This window comes from Myripristis murdjan, chromosome 7 (genome assembly GCF_902150065.1).
Source record: "Myripristis murdjan chromosome 7, fMyrMur1.1, whole genome shotgun sequence".
In the NCBI taxonomy this organism is placed as follows: Eukaryota; Metazoa; Chordata; class Actinopteri; order Holocentriformes; family Holocentridae; genus Myripristis; species Myripristis murdjan.
The window spans coordinates 29,707,597-29,728,076 of record NC_043986.1 but is presented as its reverse complement, the minus strand read 5'-3'; the positions used below and the strand labels follow the sequence as shown (position 1 = coordinate 29,728,076).

At 43.8% G+C, this 20,480-nt stretch overlaps 1 protein-coding gene across 1 annotated transcript in view; it reads left to right on the top strand.

The window, feature by feature from the left end:
- Positions 1-20,480, top strand: part of LOC115361462 (plexin-A1-like) — a 69,284-nt gene that overhangs the window by 43,111 nt on the left and 5,693 nt on the right. Inside the window, exon 9 of the mRNA XM_030054832.1 lies at positions 12,199-12,399. Within this exon, the coding sequence (XP_029910692.1) occupies positions 12,199-12,399 (201 nt within the window). The remainder of the gene's footprint in view (positions 1-12,198; positions 12,400-20,480) is intronic.

Here is a 20,480-nt window from a genome sequence, read left to right as displayed (position 1 = left end):
TATGTGAAGATAGCATACCAATGCTATTTCCTATGTAAGGGCACTTCCTCCTTTTGCTTAAGGCTTAATGAACCTTATTGGTCTGAAGGCACATGAGAAATTAGTTTTGATAGGGTTTCAATTATGCCTACTGTCTCAATGAATAAATGCAAGGGCCACCTAATTGTTGAAAAGGGACAGACATGGTCACAACTGTTTCTTTACCGAGCACAGGCAATTGATGTCCAAGGACGAATACATTACATTTACAGTTTTGGAGAAATTTTAACTGGACGTTCTTGGCCCTATGTTCAAAGTCATCTGGAATGTACAATGAACACGTCACATTAGCAACACGTACAGTAAGTGTTGCTTGCTTCGTGATCTGGCCATGAACTGTAGAAGTCTCAGAAGCACTTCACAGACTTTTTTGTGTGTCACACTTCATTGTTGGCACTATAATAAGGTGTCGAGTCAGATTTCCGGGTAAAGTTTTGGGGCACAAGTGGCCAGGAAATGATGGTTCGCTGATGGGACTGCACATTGGAACACGGCCCATGTGAGAGATAGTGAAAATCAGACGGTGGCATGATGTCCATGATAGCCATTTATACAGTAACGTATGTATAGATGTCTCTATTGTGATCACATGGGATATTTACACGGTAAAAGGCAGTGGTGCTTCATCACTATGGTTTACTCACACATGCTTGACTAAACTATAGAATTTACGTGCTAGAAGAGTTAAAACAAAGAATCATGCGGCACATCTGTCACAGGCCTGGTGTCGATTGTAGCACAGAATTAAAATTGGAGCATATTGGCTCCAGCACTCACATATGTCATGTATCCCCAAAAACAGTTAAAAAAAAAAAAAAAAAAAAAAAAACATCTGGTGTGGATTGGCCATAAAGATTATGATCAAATATAACCCTTAATATATAGTTGTTACATGAACTGTGAAACTGCTATTGCCATATCACCATCTTGTGGTCGTGTTTAGTTGGTTTCTATGATATCATCATTCCTCCACACTGCTGTCTACTGATGTGTAACTTGTCAGCTAATGGGAGGGCTGTCAGAGATTCAACCAAGATTTGACCAAAGCATGAAACAAGTCATTGTGTTTGGCTACATAAGCGCGAGAAGATCTTATTTGACGTCCAGTTTCAGTTGTCTTAGACTGCAGGTCTCAGTTGACAGCAGTTGAAAGCTTGCACACCAAGGAAAAGTAAAGGCAAGAGGTAACTTCACTGCAAAAATGCAAAATCTTACCAAGATTATTTGTCTTATTTCAAGTCAAAAATGTCTTATTTCTAGTCAAAATGTCTCATTACACTTAAAGTAAGACATCTCAGAAGTAAGTTGTTTTTAGACAATTTTCACTTGTTTCAAGTGAAAATTCACTTGAAATGAGTGAAAATTAGCTAGAAACAAGAAACAAATTTTGCCAATGAAACAAGCAAATTTTCACTTGTTTCAAGCAAATTTTCACTTGAAACAAGAGACAGTTGTCTAAAAACAAGTTACTTCTGAGGTGATCATGTCTTATTTTAAGTGTAATGAGATATTTTGACTAGAAATAAGACATTTTTGACTTGAAATAAGACAAATAATCTTGGTAAGATTTTGAGTTTTTGCAGTGTTATGTTAGGTATAACTCAGTTTTAATGTCCAGGATGCATTGCAGCAAGTATTTTGGTCAAGCAGACATTTTATATATGAATGAGAACCCCCCCTCCTGCATAACAAACTGCCACATTTCTGTTATCTGCAATGCTCCTTGTCGTTAATAATTATAGTGGCTGTGTATAAAACTTTCAGTTTGTGACAGTAGGTTCCCTATGAGAGCTGATGAAAAAGTAATACGTTGCTTAGATTAAATATGATGATGGGAATATCTTCCAAAAGAAGTCAGAAGTAGGTAAAATGAGTGAATTATTCTACGAGTTCTGACACAGTAATGATGTCAAAGCATTATTTATATCCTCACATTTAAGCATCAGCATCTCAGATTCTGTGCACTCTTGTGGTGTTTTATCTTTCCTGTCTCACCCTATCTATCTCTCCATATCCCCTGTGGCAAAAGGGATGAGAGGAGTGGGTGGACACTCCAAAAGGCTTCTAACACAGTTAAAAGTGTCTTTTATTGAACAGAGGAGCTGCTAGTCTGGTGCAGCAGGGTTCCTGCCCTCCTTCCACCTGAGACTAAGACCGAGGAACTTTGGTTCATTTGAGCAAAATAGATGAAATGTTTTTGGGTTGAAATGAAGCGCAGCACATGAATCACAGTTCAAGAATAAAAGATGAAACAGGTCTTGTAAAGCGAAGAGATAGCTTTCAAAAGTTTTTTGCCCTTGTGAATTTGCATGCTAGATACATCAAGATCTGAAGTTCTAATCTTTTGCTGGAAAGTTGGCTGTGTTGTGTATCGCAGAGATTTTTTTCAACTTTTGGTGACCTAGGACCTCAGGGACCAAGAAACTTATTCTCTTGGCCTGAGACTAATTTGACACTTTGACTAAAAGGCCGTTTCAAACAAATGTAGGAAGATGATGAGGACGTGTACACCATGTATTACAGGCCTCAACGCTGACCGTAACGACTTGGCAGGTTCTTAGTTGGGTTGCAGGAGTCTCTTGTTATTTATTGCAGTGTTTCTTAAACCAAGGGTCAGGTTCTAAAGTGGGTTGCAAGCCTGTTTTTGGTGAGAAGCAGTGTGTCATTTTTCCCTGGTGGGGGGCGAAACTAAATTTATCAAACATCGGTCCACTGCTGAAAAAAGAGTGCCTGTTCTTGTAGCGTGGTGGGAGTCCATCTTGAATAGCACTGTCTCCTTTTTTTATCCGTCATGTATCTAATGTGTCCCACACAGAAATACACACAGACACAGACACAGTGCGTATTGTTAGAGGTTTCTATCGATCCACTTGCTGATGCTTATCGGCTACATCCTCCTCTTTGACCATCCAGGCCTGATAGCCGTCCAGATAGACACACAATCACAGCGGGTCATCAGAGATAGCAGAGAGAGCGCTGCTATTCTAATGGGGAAACGCGTGTGATGAAGAGCTCTGTGCAGTCAGCGGTGTGGACTTCAATTCCCGGGAGGCCCTGCATTTCCCCGGCAACTTTTCAGGTTGATAGTGCTCCAGAATTTAAATAGTAGTTGTCTGGCTTTCTTTTCTTTCATTCTTTTTTCTTTCTTTTTCTTTTTTTTTTTTATATACTTGTCTTTACCCTAATGAGGTGACAGATGATTGGATGTTCCATACAAGACAACACAGTGAGTGGCAAAAGGGTGAGGAAAGGCACAGAAAAATAATTGAAAGCCAGTTTGGTGTACTTGAAGCTCGAGCCAGACTAGGCAACTCTTTGAGAGTATGTCACATTTAATGACTGCATTTTGCTGAATTTCGCTGTGCTTTCTGTTTTAGCGGGTGTCACATTTGGCAACCAGGGTTCTGACTCTTTTCTCAACAACTTCTTTTGCTTCTTTTATTTTTTTTTAAGAGTCCTGGTGAGTTCTAGGAGTGCTTAAAACCGCACCGTTGTGGTGTCACACCAGAAGATGTTTCTCCTGTAAATTAGTTCAGCTTCTCAGCAAACCCTCAAAGCTATGCAAATGAAGACAAAACCTTAAAATCCTAAAGGACGTCCTCTAGCGTGTCCTTTTGATCACAAATTTACCTGATAATTGACCTACCAAGCTGAATTATCCAAAAGCAATAAACCATACCCATCTGCTGCTTCATGCCTGATTAAAAGAAGTCTAAGTCTAAGTCTAAAAGAATTACAAGAATGATTTGCTCTGAGACATTTTAATGAGAATATGTTTTGCTACTATCATTGATTAATATAAAACAATAGTGATAATGCCGATGTCCACTTCATGAAAACTTTTACATTCGCTTTTCTAAACACTCTGTCCAATCCTTTTGTGCAAGGAAGGAATGCATTTCACAGTTTGTTTGAAGTATGTCGGAGAACTGGGTGGTTAGCATGAGCAGCGATAGCCAACGTGGCTGAACAGAGAAAGAAAAGAGTGCCATCAACAGAGAGAATGGTCACAGTTCCACCTACACTGTTTGATTGACTGGTGATCTCTAAATCTGTGGGAAATGCAGTGCATAAACACCACAGATATGAGCACTTAGCACCAAGAATGGAGACCAAAAAAAAAATACACTACAGAAATGGATGATAGCACGAAGAATGGAGACATAACAAAAATAAACTTATTACCACTAAGTAGTACTTGATCCCTGTCTGGACAGGAAGCGCTAGTTTGATTTAATGAACCAAGGTCACAGGGCTGAAAAAGTTGGCTGAATCAATTTGAATCCAGGGCTGAAACTATCCAAGGACTCCTCCTATATTATTGACAGAGAGGGAATGGTACGTAGGCCTGCACAGGCAGCTACTCCGCCAGATTTGCCATGAGCTATGCACAATCCTCAGATCAAACTCTCACGTTCTTCTCCAGCCAGAAACATCGAGGATCGCAGCCGCCGCCGCCGCCTGCTGCCTTGATGGATATCAGTTTGTGTCTGGCCCCCTTTTGACCTCTATTCTTGGGGGTTTGCATAAACAAATCCACAGCACTGAGAGTATTGTCAGTCCTGAGGGAAAGTGTTATATCCCTGCCTGAGCAGCTCATTTAATAATGTGTAACAGAAATGGCTGGTTTTGCTGAAGTACAGGATGATAAGGCTCACCCCATTGACATGCCTACTTTTTCTGTGGGGTATGAGAGAGAGAGAGAAAGAGAGAAAGAGAGAGAGAGAGAGATGTGAACAGGAATTGTCTTGGGTTACTGTTTGAGGATAGACACAGCTTTATGACCTGTCTGTGGCTTGATTGAATGGATAGATCTATCGGGATTTCAAGCATGACCTATTGTAAGTTATTGTGGTACCCTGCAGAGGTATATATGTGTATCTGGCTCTATGTGTGTGTCTTGTACTGTCTATTAGGTTTATTCTCTAAGGGTCTAAATATATGAGTGTGTAAAAGTGAGATGTTGCCCAACAGATGACTCGTTTTCCCTCTCTCTCTGGGGAGGTGCGGTCATCATATCACGTCTTTTCCTCTGCTGCTCTGGCTCTGGGTGTGTGTAACTGCGCGCACGTGTGCGTGTGTGTAACAATATTGGTCGATGGGGTCTCGCCCTCTCCTTTTGAAATGGTTCATTGGAGTGTAACGCTAATCCGTAGGGGCCCTCCACACTGCGGTGACCCCCTGATGCACACAGACAAACACACACACACATACACACACACACACACACAGACTCCCTCATCCATCATACTCTGTGGTTGTCAGTGCCTCAGTCAGGTGGCCTCGTGGGTGACAGCTGGCGGCCAGTCAGATTGCTTGCTTCACTTCTGACATCACCAGAGCTGTGATGTCATCTCCCTGATAGAAAGTCATGAGAAGTGAGAGACAGAGAGCAAAGCCAGGAAGAAGATTTCTTCTTAGGTGTTGCTTTAAGAGGTGGAATTAAATTAAGTAAAATCACCTTTTTACCATCTGTCTTCCACACCCTCTTGCACACAGTATCTCTCTCTCTCTCTCTCAATCCCTCTTTCTCTCACCCCCATTTTGTGGGCCATGCTCAGCGTTCTACTCACATCCCAGCAGCCAGCCAAGAGTGAAAGTACAAATGGAGGAAGAGCACAGTAGACGTGAGGAAAGGATGGAAGGAGAGGAAAAGGCGGATGAGTGTCAGGGTAGTCGCTATGGAGCCATATGAAGCAGTAGAGCTTCCTAGCCAGCGGGAGTTCATGACTACAGGCTGCATCCCAGATAAATAAACAGTAGAGCTGGCAGAGACCAGAGGGAGGGAGGGAGAGATGATTGGATGAGAGAGGTTAGATGAACAGAGAGCAAGGGCAGGGGAAACGAGGACAGAGGAGAGCGACTGAAACACAGAGATAGAGTCGAAACTGATAAGTAAAAGTACAAATGCAGTCTGCATGGAATATTATCGGCACCAGAGTTGTAGAAAACAAACATGACACACTGCACCACTGGAAACCACCCAACACTCCAACACTGGTTGGGGCTCCCCAAAACTAACTGTATTCAGCAGGAGTGGATGAAAGGAGTACACATGATCATGCGTTGGCGTCAGTGTCTTGCAGAAAACTTGATTTTTTTAATTTTCCGTTCTTTTACAGTACACATCATTTGACACGTCATATTCTACCCTTGACTTGAGTCAAAAATCCAAGCCAGACCACTGAAAATCTTTGTAAAATGTCTAAAGCTTACTTTAAGGTCATGTTGATCTTGCTTAGCCTACATAGCAGCCACACACAACCCATGACAAGATAGTCTTATACAGGCTGAAAGTTGAAATACTAAGAGGTAAATTGATGGAACAGTTACCAGGTTTGCCATAAACTGTGATGAAAATCCAGTGGTTAAATACACACCATTTCAAATTTTAACTAACTCTGCACTTTTGAATGATATCACAATAATGCCAAAAAAACATGCTAATTTGGTCACTATAATTTCGAATTTGAAAGTTTATATTTTGCCATCCTTAAGGAGTTAATAACTAACTAGCAGCCTTGGGAGCAATGGGTCTGTCTGTGTTCCCAGGGTCCTATGTTCCCCTGTTCAGTATTCTCTTCAGACACATTAACTCGAACCCTTTAACCAACCCGAACCCTTTAACTAACCCACATAGGACCCTGGGTACATAGGACCCTGGGTACAGAGGACCCTGGGTACATAAGACTCTGGGAACATAGGACTCTCTGGGAACATAGGACCCTGGATACATAGGACCCTGGGAACATAGGACCCTGGGAACATAGGACCCTGGGTGCGTAGGACCATGGGTACATAGAACCCTAGGCACATAGGACTCTTGGGTACATAGAACTCTGGGAACATACGACCCTGGGTACATAGGATGCTGGAAACAGGACTTTGGCAACATAGGACTTTGGGAACATAGGACTCTGGGAACATAGGACTCTGGGAACATAGGACCCTGGGAACATAGGACCCCGGGTACATAGGACCCTAGGTACATAGGATGCTGGAAACAGGACTTTGGAAACATAGGACTTTGGGAACATAGGACTCTGGGTACATAGGACCCTGGGAACATAGGACTTTGGGAACATAGGACTCTGGGAACATAGGACCCTGAGTGCGTAGGACCCTGGGTACATAGGGCCCTAGGTACATAGGACTCTTGGGTACATAGAACTCTGGGAACATAGGACTCTTGGTACACAGGACCCTTTCTCATGTTCCCATTATGTGCCATACAAATCTGGGGAACATAGAGCCCAGGGAACACTTTGGAATGACTTTTGATCATCAGGGAAGTTTAGAAAGCTAGCTTACTAATTAGGAAGCTACTAGGTAGATGCCAAGGCCAGATTGTGGTAGCTGGTCAAGTTATTCAGTAAAATACATAAAAATGTGTGCCAGTAACTATTTATTTTTTCCACTGGGGAGTTTATGAAATGATAAGTTTGTAATGTGGCTCATGGTCCACAAACAACAGGACATAGCTTGGTAGTTCTTGGTCTCCCATGCAGAGTCTCTAAGCCTCCAACCCCCACCACACACAAACACACACACACACACACACCTGGCTATTCAAATTGGTCGCCATGTGTGAATATGGTCAATGGAGAAAAGGGGCGACTCCCAAAACGTATCCTTGGGGTATTACGGTATACAGCTACTTGCCACCTGACATGACAGAGATTTTAAAGTGGGAATTTGCAGGATGAAGTCAGACCAATTTTGCTTGAAGGCTTACCTTCTTGCTTTTGATCACGGTGTCTATGGTTTTTGGCCCCAAGGCTGCTTTAAAATCCTCCACCGGCCTAAGACTGTACTATCTAACTGCACAGAGCCGCAGGGTGTGATTTAGCTTTGGAGTGGTGTGTGTGTGTGTGTTGTGTCCTGTGGGTCTTGGTGTATACATGTGTGCGCTGGGTTTATCTTTGTAGGTGTTCGGTGTGTATGGGTATGTACTTCCAGTGCTTGAATTCCCCCTCTGTGGTGAGCGATGTCAGTTATCCATATAAATGTATGTGTATCTGCGTGTATATTGCGTTTATCTTTGCGTGGGCGTGTGGGCATGCGGGCACATGTGTATGTGTATATACTGTCCCTCTGGGAAAGCCATGGGATAGAAATAAGCGGTGTGCACAACTCCTGTGTTGCAGCGCTCTGTCGGGAACTGACCTCCTCGCCTCTCATCCCCACTTTAATAAACGAGTATATGGCTCCCAAGGCCTCCCCTCGCCTCCTCGTCTCCTCCACCCGTTTCCTCGCCGCCTCACCTCTCCTCACCCCTTCTGGTCTGACACTTTCTCTCTCAGTCGTCTCCCCTCGCTCTTAATCCCTTTCTTTACACTTCAGTAGATCTGTGTCTAAACAGGGGCAGAGGCTTGGCGGTTGTACCGGGCCGGTCCCATTGCAGGTTGAATGTGAAGCAGAGGACGCGCGCCCGGGCGACTTTTATGCCTGGGTAAAATTAAGGTTAATTAAAAACAAACAAAAAAAAAAAAGGCGTGGGTTAACAATGAGAAAGAGAGAGAGAGAACGAGAAAAAGATCAGGAGGAGAAAAGAAAGGAGCAGAGAGAAAGCAGGGGATCAGAGGAGTCCCCCAGGTAAAGGGATTGTTGTGTCTCATTGTGTTGTACTGCTCTGCTATCTGATGCAGACTCCGCTCTGACACCTGTCACCAGTCCTAATGAAACAGCTCCCACAATCCTCTGCTCCCAACTCTTTTGTTCACCCCCCTCCCCACCCCCCCACCATGTGTGTGTATGTGTGTGTATGTATATAGGGTATGTCTTTGAGTGTGAGTGTGAGCATATTATCAGTTTCCTCAGTGGAACGTGCTGCGGTGCTTTTTATCCTGGCTCTTACGCATCAGTAATGAGAAGCAGACCTTATGTGAACACATGCACGTGCGCGCGCGCGTGTGTGTGTGTGTGTGTGTGTGCCTCAGCCAAGACAACAGACCTTGGTCGTTTCTGTTCCAGGCACCCGTGTGTGTGTGTGTGAGTGTGTGTGTGCGACATTGGAGCAATAGGGACCAGACTGTGCAGCAGACAGGCACAGATGTGAAGTGGCCTGAGCTTTTTGTGTGTTCCTTTATGTGTGTGTGTGTGTGTGTGTGTGTGTGTGTGAGCTGCAGCCAGACAGGCTTTACATGTCACAGTTGAAGAAGATGCCTGATCCAAGTCCTTCCAGCAACATCAACAATGACAGTCAGCTATAGAAACCTCAGCTTAGATACTCTGCCACACACTCACGCACACACACACACACATGCACGCACGCACACACACATTTCTTTTCCCTTCCTCTTCTTCTTTCGTCTGTTTTCCGTTTTATTAGAGGCTAGAAGCAGTTCATTAGCGGTCTGTCGCCATCTGTGAGTGCTTTAAACTTTAACCGTCAGACTCACTAATTGACAATCTGCATCACTGGGTTCACTGGCATTGATTTGATCTCCTCTCCCTTTCTTCCTTTTCCTCTTTCCGTCTCACTCTCTGGTGCCACGTTCACGTCGTGCTGGATTTCCCCCGCAAAAATACAGACGGCTAACCGGGGGCGCCCATTCCCGTCTGCATGCTGGCGGCCTGTGAAATCTGAAACTCTGATATCTTCCACGTGCCGCCACAAATTGCACAATTTCGTTGACACAGTTGGGAAATAAGACGAATCTCCCCCAGCTGTCAGTCCAAGATAGTAAAAATGTAAATATCAGTTATATTTACGGTAAAGCAATCAAGTCCCCCTGTGGTGATTTCAGAACTCTTCCTGGTAACAGCTCATATCAGAAAGTGCTGTGTGATCAATCCAGCAGTCACACTGAATTTCACATGTACAGCAGGTTAATCATGACATGCATTGGTTGTGCCAACTGTCTGTAGTTAGTTAGTTAGTTGTAATCAATTGCCAATTAGTCAATTAGTCACCAACTGTAGCAACTAAATGAGTCAATGAGTCACTTGTATTATTTTGTTATCCTGTGTCACTGTTGTAATTATTATTTTTTAAGGGAGTTGTTCCTTATCCAGTGTGAGGGCCCCTTGAGACAAATTTATCATTTGTAATATTGGGCTATACAAATAAAATTGACTTGACTTGACTTGTAAGGCATGTCTGAACAGGTGCGGTTACGTCTGTTGCACAGGTGAGACTCATTTTGATTGAGATTACCATTTAGTGGAGGTAATCATTCATCACTAAACCGTTTGAGGAAGACTTTTGATAAAGACCGGGGTCATTAAATCACTGCGGGGGGATCCATATCGGCTTATTTTTAGTCGCCACTTCAAAGTGCACCAGTGGGAATACGAAAACACACCGAAAAGTGACAAGCAGCAACACGATGCTGACGTGAAAATTGCAATTCATTAATTCTGAGGAGTCGTACATTTTTGACAACCCGAGATTACATGTAAATATTATAAGTCGAGTCACTCTCTCTCGTTGTTGTGATCCAACCTGCTCACGTCCCCGCATCATGCTCCACTGGTAGGGAACGCTTCTTGCGATGACTGTGGCCGCGTGGAATATTAAAAAACAAAAGAGCACAGCATCACTAGGGTAAGACAGACGGAGGTGTTTATTGATAAAACCAGTGTGTGTTAGCGCGGCCTTCGTTGGGACGGTGCGACAACCCTGCTTTTCTAAACGTGGTCCAACCAGACGTATGTCAGCTTATGGAAGAAGACCACTGCTGGCATGTGTGAAACGATCACACTTGTAACTCGTAGCAGTGTCATTACATCCTGTTCTTCTGCTCCTGCAGTATTTCACAGTCACTTCGCACTGCAAGTCTGTTGTGTAGACGCGAACAAAGAAGACACGTGTATGGATGCCGTTATATCCAATCCTCTCTCTCTCTCTCTCTCTCTCTCTCTCTCTCTCTCTATCTCTCTCTCTCTCGTTCCCTCTCTCGGGCCAATCTCACACTCATTACCGATGCTCCATTAGACACTGCCTCAGCACAGAGCAAATTCATATTGGGATTACTCTGCAGAATATGGAGTTGGGGGACGGGGGATCTTTAGGTACTCTTTATTAAATAGAGTGCAGTTCCCGCTGATTTATCACTGCGGATATGAATGTTAGCTGTCCTAACAGGGAAATGATATTAGTGAGAATAGTTTGTTTAATGACGCTTAAAGTGGAATACGGCTTAATTTATGAATTCACATTCGGTATTTATATGGCCTTTATGATTGTTTACCCCCCTTCCTGAGGTGAATACCGAAAAGGCATTAGCGGGTACGCATTACGAGTTCAGTGGGAATCACTGCCGTTATACGATTCTAAGGGCTCTTTTTAACCACAGCAAAAAAAGTCCAGCACATAACGAGTCTTAAAATATTATTGCAGATGCTTTTTTTTTAAACCCTTCTCATACAGTAAATGAAACATTCGGGCAACAGGATGAGGTAATTCTCATTATTTCACATGCAGTTTCATTTTTTTGCAGGCATGTTCCACATTTGGTATCTTCAGTATCTTGAAACAAGCAGAATAAGGCAGCTCACTCTTTTAGGATTAAGAAAATAACAATAAGGTGCTAATAAGCTGAATTGCACGACCCCCTTTTAAGAGAGTGTGTATTGACTCGGTATAATTTCAATACAAAGGGTAAGCAAAAATGTTGGATATTGGTTGATGGCTACATAATGTCTTCTGATTTACTTAGGGCTGCAAAACGCTTAGAGATTTCCTTCATTTTTCTTCAATTAATGAAGCACCAAACTTGCGTCCGAGCCAAATTTTTTATTGACTGGGGAGCTGGAGGAAGACCGCCACAGAATGGAAACACTGGCCCTCAGTCGTCTCCCCCTCTAATCCTGTAGACTGTAGCTGTTTTACAGTGGAGCTAGAACAATTAACACTGTCTGTGTCCCTAATAGACGCCGCCTCAGGCTCGCCAATCAGCCCGTGCAGAAAGATTTAGAATATCCCTCGGTGTATTCATGTATCAAAAATGTGTCTAATATCCATAACAGCCTCATTAATACTGGGAATACTGGAAGGGTCTCATTCCAGCATGCTGGGTATCCGTTTAGACAAGTCACTGTCGCTCAGCATTCACTGTTAAGGTGTTGAAAACACCTTAGATCCAGAACTCCCGTCAGTAACTTTTGCTCTCTCCCCCTCTCATGTATCTGTTTTTGTCTTTGTCCCATGCCCAGGAGTGTCCTCAGATCCTGCCCTCCACCCAGATCTACATTCCCGTTGGCGTTATGAGGCCGATCACGTTGCTAGCCCAGAACTTGCCCCAGCCACAGTCGGGACAGAGAAACTACGAGTGTATCTTTCACATCCAGGGCAACACACACAGCGTCCCGGCTCTGCGCTTCAACAGCACCAGCATACAGTGTCAGAAGACCACGGTAAGGATTAAATCACACAGAGCATCACGAATTTTAGCAGGACAGGCTTCCAGTGCTGGAATTCCCTGCTTATGATCAGCGCTCTCAGCTGATCAGGTAATTGTGTGTATGTATGTGTGTGTGTGTGTGTGTGTGTGTGTGTGTTTGAGATACCTAAAAGATAAAAGAAATCAAGTTTAAAAAAATCACTACTTTGGCCTATGAAGATGCTTTTTTCCCTTTCCTTTCCCTTTTTTTGTGAATGAGCAAACTCTCAATTTCTAAATATGTTTTAAAGGAAATGTTCAGCCTTCAGAGGGCTATGGGGTCTCTGACTGCTTTCCATCTCGTCCAATCCCAAGCAACCTCTTCCCTCGCTGATTTGAACCTTCTCAGCTGTTCAGTGTGTCAAACAGGAGCTCCAGTCAGGACGGCCATTCTGGTTGGACCATTAGAAAGCATTACAGCTGGTCAGATGGAGCGGCAGCGACTCTCAGTAATCGATTTGTGTGGCAAAGCAAAGACTCAATCTTGAATCAGGCGTATGGCCACGGGAACTGACTGTCGCAAAGCCACTCACTTCACACTCCTCATTCCTGCCTTTTTAGCCTTCAGTCAAACTGTCAGCGCTAATAGGGAATGGCCATTTCAGTAAGTTAATTTCCTCAGTTCCAATCAGGGCAGGAGGCAGGGGGGCATTTTAACGACACCAATTATGACTTACTTAACGAGACATATTATTAACATGCAAGCAGCGCGCCGCAGCACCGGCTGACGGTGATAGGTCCAATAGCAAGTATTCATTGTATGAAGGCAGCAGGGGCCGCTCTTTGGCTCGGGCGGCTCGGTTGCTTCGCTGGCTGCCTTTTCTTCAGCCTGTCACACACTTGACAGGAGCTCTGGGTCATTTAGCTGGCTGTCGCAGTACCGTCGGGCTGGAAACGCATTGACGATTTGCGGCCACTTGCTGTTTTTGAACTCTACCCAGTCACTACAAAGCCCCGGCTTCCCCCTACAGAGGAGAAAAATGAGCTTCGGCGCTCTGATCCTGGAAGTCAACACGCCTCTGATGTTTGATGGTGACACGAAAATAGTTTTGGGGCACGTTATTGAAGTTGATTTCCAGATCATAATGATGGTTCCCACAGTTCTTTTCTGTCTTTTTGGTGAGATAATTTGCACATATTTAGTCTCTTGTGTCTCTGTAATTGCTCTGTGCTCTTTTAGAGTTAACTTTTTTCATATTTTTCCTTCGTTATGTCACCACTTTTGACTGTCGAATGCCTGTGTAGCAGCACGAACAAAGACGGATGGAACTGAAGAGCTGGTAGCAGGACACATGCGTAACCATTCAGCTACCTTAGTTCACTTTTGAATTACCTTGAATGATTTTTTTATAACACCGTCAGGCACAGGAAGTTGTGGGCACTGAGACACTTCTTTAGAAGAATGAAGTCCCGGCTCGCTTGAATGACATCCACAGCCCCGGTGTTGTTACGTAAAGAAAATAGATGAACACTGTGGCAGTGTTCTGGCTATTTCTGTTCATTCTCCGCTGGATATTGAGTGGTTTCTGAAATTCTCCCAGGCTTCAAAACAGCAGCACTTAATGTAGAAAATAGAGGTTTGCAGTTCTGCAAACCTCCCCGGTGTCTGATACATTCACATACATTCATTACTACACCAATAGTACTGCTGAGAGTTGCTGATGCTGGAGGAGAGAGACCTTCCTCAGCAAATCTCTGATTCACTGGCAAACCGAATGCAGGCGCATGCACACACACACACACACACACACACACACACACGCACACACACACACATACATTTATTTCATCATTCCTCCGTGCACTTTCATGTTTTATGAAGTCCCAGTATGTTCTCTCTGCAGGAGGAGGAAAAAAAATAGTAAATACACAGGCCTCAACACAACAACACGGCTGTTTATGATGCTACAGATAGGGGGGTTGGAGCGTGTGTGTGTGTGTGTGTGTGTGTGTGTGTATGGGTTCGTGCGTGCATGTACGCATCCATGTGCTGTTGTGAGTGAATAAGCCTCCCTCTCTCACTCCACCCCCCGCCTCTCTCTTCGTCAGGTGGGAGCGTGATAGGATCCAATTAAGGGAGCTGTAGATAAAATGATGATGAATTGCAGTGGGGAGGTAGACTGACGGACACAAACACACCCACACGCACACACACACACACACACACACACACGAGCCTGAGGAGCCACTAAAGAAGGGAGAAGGAACAGACGCAGAAAGAGAGAGACGGTATTTAGTTGAAGAGGGGCAGACATGATGGGAGAAAGAGTGCGATAGAGCAAGAACGAAGGAGGGGAATAAAGGAAGGCAGAGGCCAGGAAATAAGGACTGAGTTCAGCAAGCAGGTGAGAGGACAGAAAAGGGGGGGAGGCAGATGGGGAGAGAGTGAATGCTGAAAACAGAAGAGGAGGATAAGCAAATTGTGGTCAGTGTAACGGTGGAATCGCACAATTTAACTAAAGCAGTGTTTAGAAAGAGAAGGAATATCAACACTTGCACATACCAAATCAATACCAGATTTTAAATTTTGACGACAATACCATTATTAGTGTTTTTTTTTGTTGTTTTTTTTTGCTATGTGTACAAACATAGCTTTATCCCTTGATTAGAAACCTTGTGTAAGTTAGTGCTCTTACTCTAATGTAGAATATATGTTTAGTTGTTAATATTAATATAGGTTTAACCCCATAAACTCCATTTGTTTTTCAAAGTAAAAAAAAAAAAAAAAATTGTCCCCATATTGTCCGTAATTTCTGTGGGTTTGAATAAAGCTTGGCCATGCAGCAATGACAAACCCACAGGGAGGGTTGAAGAGTTTTTTTTTTTTTTTTTTTTTTTTTTTTTTGGGATGTCTGTTTTGGACATGGCATTGAATCAGGTAATAAGATTTGTGGAATTTCAATCAGCTGATATCAGCTACCAAAAGTACAGTGTTGTAACATCTCCACTGTAATTCGAAGCATCGGTAGCAGAGTTGTTCAGACATGCCATATTGTTTCTAACATGCACTGAATGAACTGTGCTGGACAATATGTGAGCAAGAAGTGGCTGCAGTGGCTTTAAGTGATGCAGCCTTGTGACCTCAAAGTGAATCTGAAACTTTGCCTCCACCAGCAGCTGCTCCCTTAAAAAAATGTGATTTAACTGGATAAATGGGAGTAAAAAGAAATAATCCAAGAGTCTGACACGTCTGTGATTGAAGACGTCTACACCGGCTATCACCGTTTGGAGCGTTCTCAGTCGGAAAGTGTGTGTGCGTGTGTGTATCACAGCTGGCTGTGACTGGGACAGTAGCGTGTCATAAATCACAGTGAAAATTAGCCAGCGCTGTACGTACACTCTCGCTCTCCTCTCCATTCAATCTTACTGTCTCTTTGTGCATTATTTAGCCCCTTCGCCAACACTGAAACATTGAACTCGCATACTCAAATACACCTGGGACGCGGAGTATGCATGGACGCACACCGGGATGTTCATGTGCAACAACACAGCGGCGCACGCACACACACTCAGGATGCATGCAAGCTGCGTGGATACACACTGGGTTGTTCATGGACACACACACACACACACACACACAGAGAGAGACACACACACCCTCCTTAGGGGGTTGGAAGCACAATGTGAAGCAGGCATATGGAGATTCTCCACATGATCTTCTTCCTAATCATGTGGAGCAGACGGAGACTGTAGCATCAGCAACAACCAGCCACTGGCCTGCTTTACATGATTTATTACACTGACACACATAGGCTATCAGTAGTGTTTGTGTGTGTGTGTGTGTGTGTGTGTCTTTTGAATGTGTGTGTTTGTGTGTGCACATACTGCCCAAGAGCAACCCACCGTATATCCATGCATCTGGCACACTTCTGAGCAGCACAGCCAGAGTCCATGTTTGTGTATGTGTGTGTGTGTGTGTGTGTGTGTGTGTGTGTGTGTGTGTGTGTGTTCGCTGCACAAACTGGACTACATTTTGCACTTTTCACTCTTTTTTTTTTCTTTTTTTCTAAATTTCACAGACTCACACACACACACACAAACACAGTATTTTCGGTGCGCGCACATACACACACACACACACACACACACACACACACACACACACACACGTGTTCCTGTGTGATCTTATTACGGGGAATCCTTCAAGCAAGCAGCTCGTGATTCAGTTAATTTAAATGTGCCGCTGGTCTCAGATTTCATCACTAATGAATACAAAACAGCCAAATAACACACTGGCTGCAGATGGAGCTGAGAGAGAGAGAGAGAGAGAGAGAGAGAGTGAGAGAGAGAGAAACAGAGAGGGAAACGGGGGGAACAGAGAGAGAGACAGAGGGAGAGAGAGAGGCAGAGTAAAAAAAAAGAGATTTTATTATACACAGTGTGAAAAGAAGATAGCTGTTTTTTTTTTTCCATCACTGGATTTATTCTTTTGTATTGTATTGTTCTTTTTTTTCTGAACAAATACTGATAACTTCCACACAGAGCAGTGATGCTCAGTGTGTGGGGGTGGAAGTGAACACACCGACCCTGCACTGTCCAGGCACTTTGAGACAGACAGACACACACACACACACACACACACACACTGATACAAGATTGGGAAATGTGGTGGATGTAAAAAAAAGAAAAAAAAACAAATTGATGCTTCGGCAATATTGGTCTTCTAATAAAGCCTGATGAATAGAATTGAATTGAATTGAGCTGGGGAAATGTGTGTGTGTGTGTGTGTGTGTGTGTGTGTGTGTATCGGAGTAAGGGTGTGTAGTATATTTTTAACACACACACACACACACTCAGGTATCCTTCAACATGACTAATTATATGAGGGTGACCCGCACGGAGACACACACATGCACACACACATGCACACACACACACACACACACACAAGGTTTCAACTCTCCTTCTCAGCAGCCAGCTGCTCTGTTTTGTTAACATCGGCAGTTTTTAGGCCCCCAGACGTACACACACGCACACACACACATACACCACATGTACACACCACTCCCCCCTCACTCTCCAGCCCTCCCTCCCCTGCCCGTATGAATAGCCCAGGACATGCAATCCGTGGAGACGATTCATGTAGCGAGAGAATAAACGAGTGCGGGCGCAGATAACGGATGAACCCGAGCCAGGCTGCTGTGTTACTGTAATGAGGCCAGGGACGGCTTTGTGCTCACCTTGTACTTTTTACACCTCTCTCCTCCCCCTCGTTTCCTCTTCTTGTCACCCCCCCCTCCCCTCTCATCGCCCCTCCTCCTCTCTCCTCCTCTTTCTTCGTCGAGCTTGACCTCTCCCGTTCTCTCTTTTGTGCTCCTCCACCCCTTTGTCACTCTTTTCCTCTTCTTGCATTTTTTACCCCTCCTCTCCCCTCCGCCTCTCCCCTCCTTTCATTTCACCTCCTCAGCTCTTCTTCGTTCTCCTCTCCTTGTCTCTTTTTCCTACCCTCTGCTTCCTCCTCCGCCCGTTTCCTGTGCCTGATTTTCCGTTTTGTATCTCTTCTCTTCTCTCTTCTCTTCTCTTCTCTTCTCTTCTCTTCTCTTCTCTTCTCTTCTCTTCTCTTCTCTTCTCTTCTCTTCTCCCTGGGGGGGGCTATGTGTTGGCTCAGATAGATTAATTACATGCAGTGACATGGAGGAGCTGGCCAGGGTCTTCAGTAATGAGTCTGATTACTCATCTCCAGCAGCTCCGGGGGCTCAGGGGAGGGGAGTCCGGACACCAGGCCAGCAGAGAGGCCTCTCACTTGGGGGGAGAAAGTCTGCTGCCTTGGGTTCACTGGTACAGGGATTTGTGAAGCCTGGTGGAGCCGAAGCTATTTGATCAAAGTTGCTGGTGGGCGCTATGTGATGTCGATATTTGCTAGCGTCAAATCCTACCATTTCCAGGCAAAAAAAAAAAAAAAAGCCTTTTGAAACATTTGAAGCATTCATCATGGGACATAAAAACTTTGCACTGGATTGGAGTGTTAGCAGCTTCTTAGGGCAGTGAGAGGCTGATTTTCCTTTCAGATTTTACAAACTAATGCAGAAGACCACTCAAACATAAAAAAGGAAGAAATCCAAAACAGGCCAACTGCAGCTTAAAGACACACATTTATCTCATGATTGTCACAAATGTGCAAAAACAGTGTTTTTGGTCATTGAGCATCATCAGTTTTGACACAGAAATGTAAATTGGCCTGTTGCCCACAGGTTTTTCATGGCTCAAAAACAAGCCCAGGTGTTGCCTCAGTGCTTTTATACTATTATAAGCCCTTATTTTTGGCGTACAGTAACATTACACTGTCCTTTTTTATTTATTTATTTATTTTTTAAATCATCTCATTTAATTCAGCTGTATTCATAATTTGCATTAGGAACTACAGAACTACCCGACAAATCAAGCTAACCACATTAGTCACCACTACTCTTACAAAGAACAGATCCACTCTACTATATTGCCGTGATCCAGAGGGTTAATTACCTTTCAGTATCGTAGTAGCCTGTTAGCCAGAATGTTTCATTAGCATTGACCCAGCATAGATTAGCTACCACAGCTGCAAAGCTATCCCGGTGGGTGAGTAACACTCAATAGCGGATGAGAAACTGATCAACTGACTCACCTGAATTTGGTTCCTGGTGAGAAAAATAACTTTCCTCTTCGCACAAGTTAATTTCATTAGCATTTTTCTCGCAGCATAATTAAGATCGCATTATGACAGTTTCATACGTGATGTAAAACACCACTAATAAGGGACTCAAGGGGTCACTAAAGCCACCAACTTTCAAACTCCACTGCTACTCTTCCATATGAGGTTTGAATTTATTTTCAATCAAATGCAATTTCTGAGCCAATTCAAATTCACTTTAAACAAACTAATATATGTTTAGGCTCGCCCAGTAATGCTGGTAATACCATGAGCTAGAAGGGCAATAATCCAATTTTCAAGTGACAAGAGAGCAGATCAGAGGAACTGCTGATACAAGAGACATCCTGCATGGTGGTGAAAGGGTTAATGCAGACGGAGACAAGCACATTACTATTAAACACAGGAAATGTAGAAAACTTGATTATGGATAATAAATAACATTAAACTGCCACATTTCCTCATTAAGCCCAAAGAGTTGACTTGTCCTTCTGTGGGAGAAACAATCGCTCTCAGCCTGTTGGACACATTTCTGTGTCAGCCCCTCTGCGTGGACAATGAATGTTTTCAGTAGCAATAGAAGTCAAAGCAGACATGGGGTGGCAGCTGCTCCCGAAGCTGTAGACTAAAATCCTCCTGCACCAAACTGCTGGTCAGCCCGAGATAAAAATAACACGGATAAAACATGTTGAATAGCTGAGTCAATATATCGTTTTAACCGTGCTCCTGTCCTCCAGTGTGTCCCCTCTGGGGCTCTTGAGCTTTAGGAAGCAAAGACTAATGGTGTTCAATTTCACACACCAAGACAGAGAAATTTTTAACTGTACAGGGTTGAAAATGATCAATACTCGTGATCATATGTACACTGTCTTCCTCTCGGGTAAGATTCAAGGTGAAATCTTGCAAAGCGTCTTCAGTGTTGTGTGAAACCAAAAGGATCGGGCGTGTAAATGTCAGCATTATCACTTCCACACCTACTGTACGGGTGATTCATCGAATTATGACCAGAGGAAGACTGTGCTTTCATGATAAGCAGAAAAAGTTACTAATACAATATGTTTGTGCCATGGATGAAGGATGGTGATGAGGGCAGCTAAGCGGCAAAAAATGTCATTCTTAATGAATTATATACTCTCCTATTCAGTCTTAAAGGGATGGATCACCCCTAAAATTACATTTCTGTCACTAGCGACTCATCTCCTCAGAATTTCAACGACAGAGTTTTCCACAGAGTTGAGTCGAGATCAGCTGGACTTATTTGTAGATTCTTGAGGACGTTTCACTTCTCATCTAAGAACTGGATCCACAAATCTACAGATGAGTCCAAGTTGATCTCAGTTGAACTCTTCGTGGATAACCGACTGAGTACACTACTGCAGAGTTTGTTAGCGTGCCATCGGATCAATTTCTGCCCAAACTACCGAGGTAAA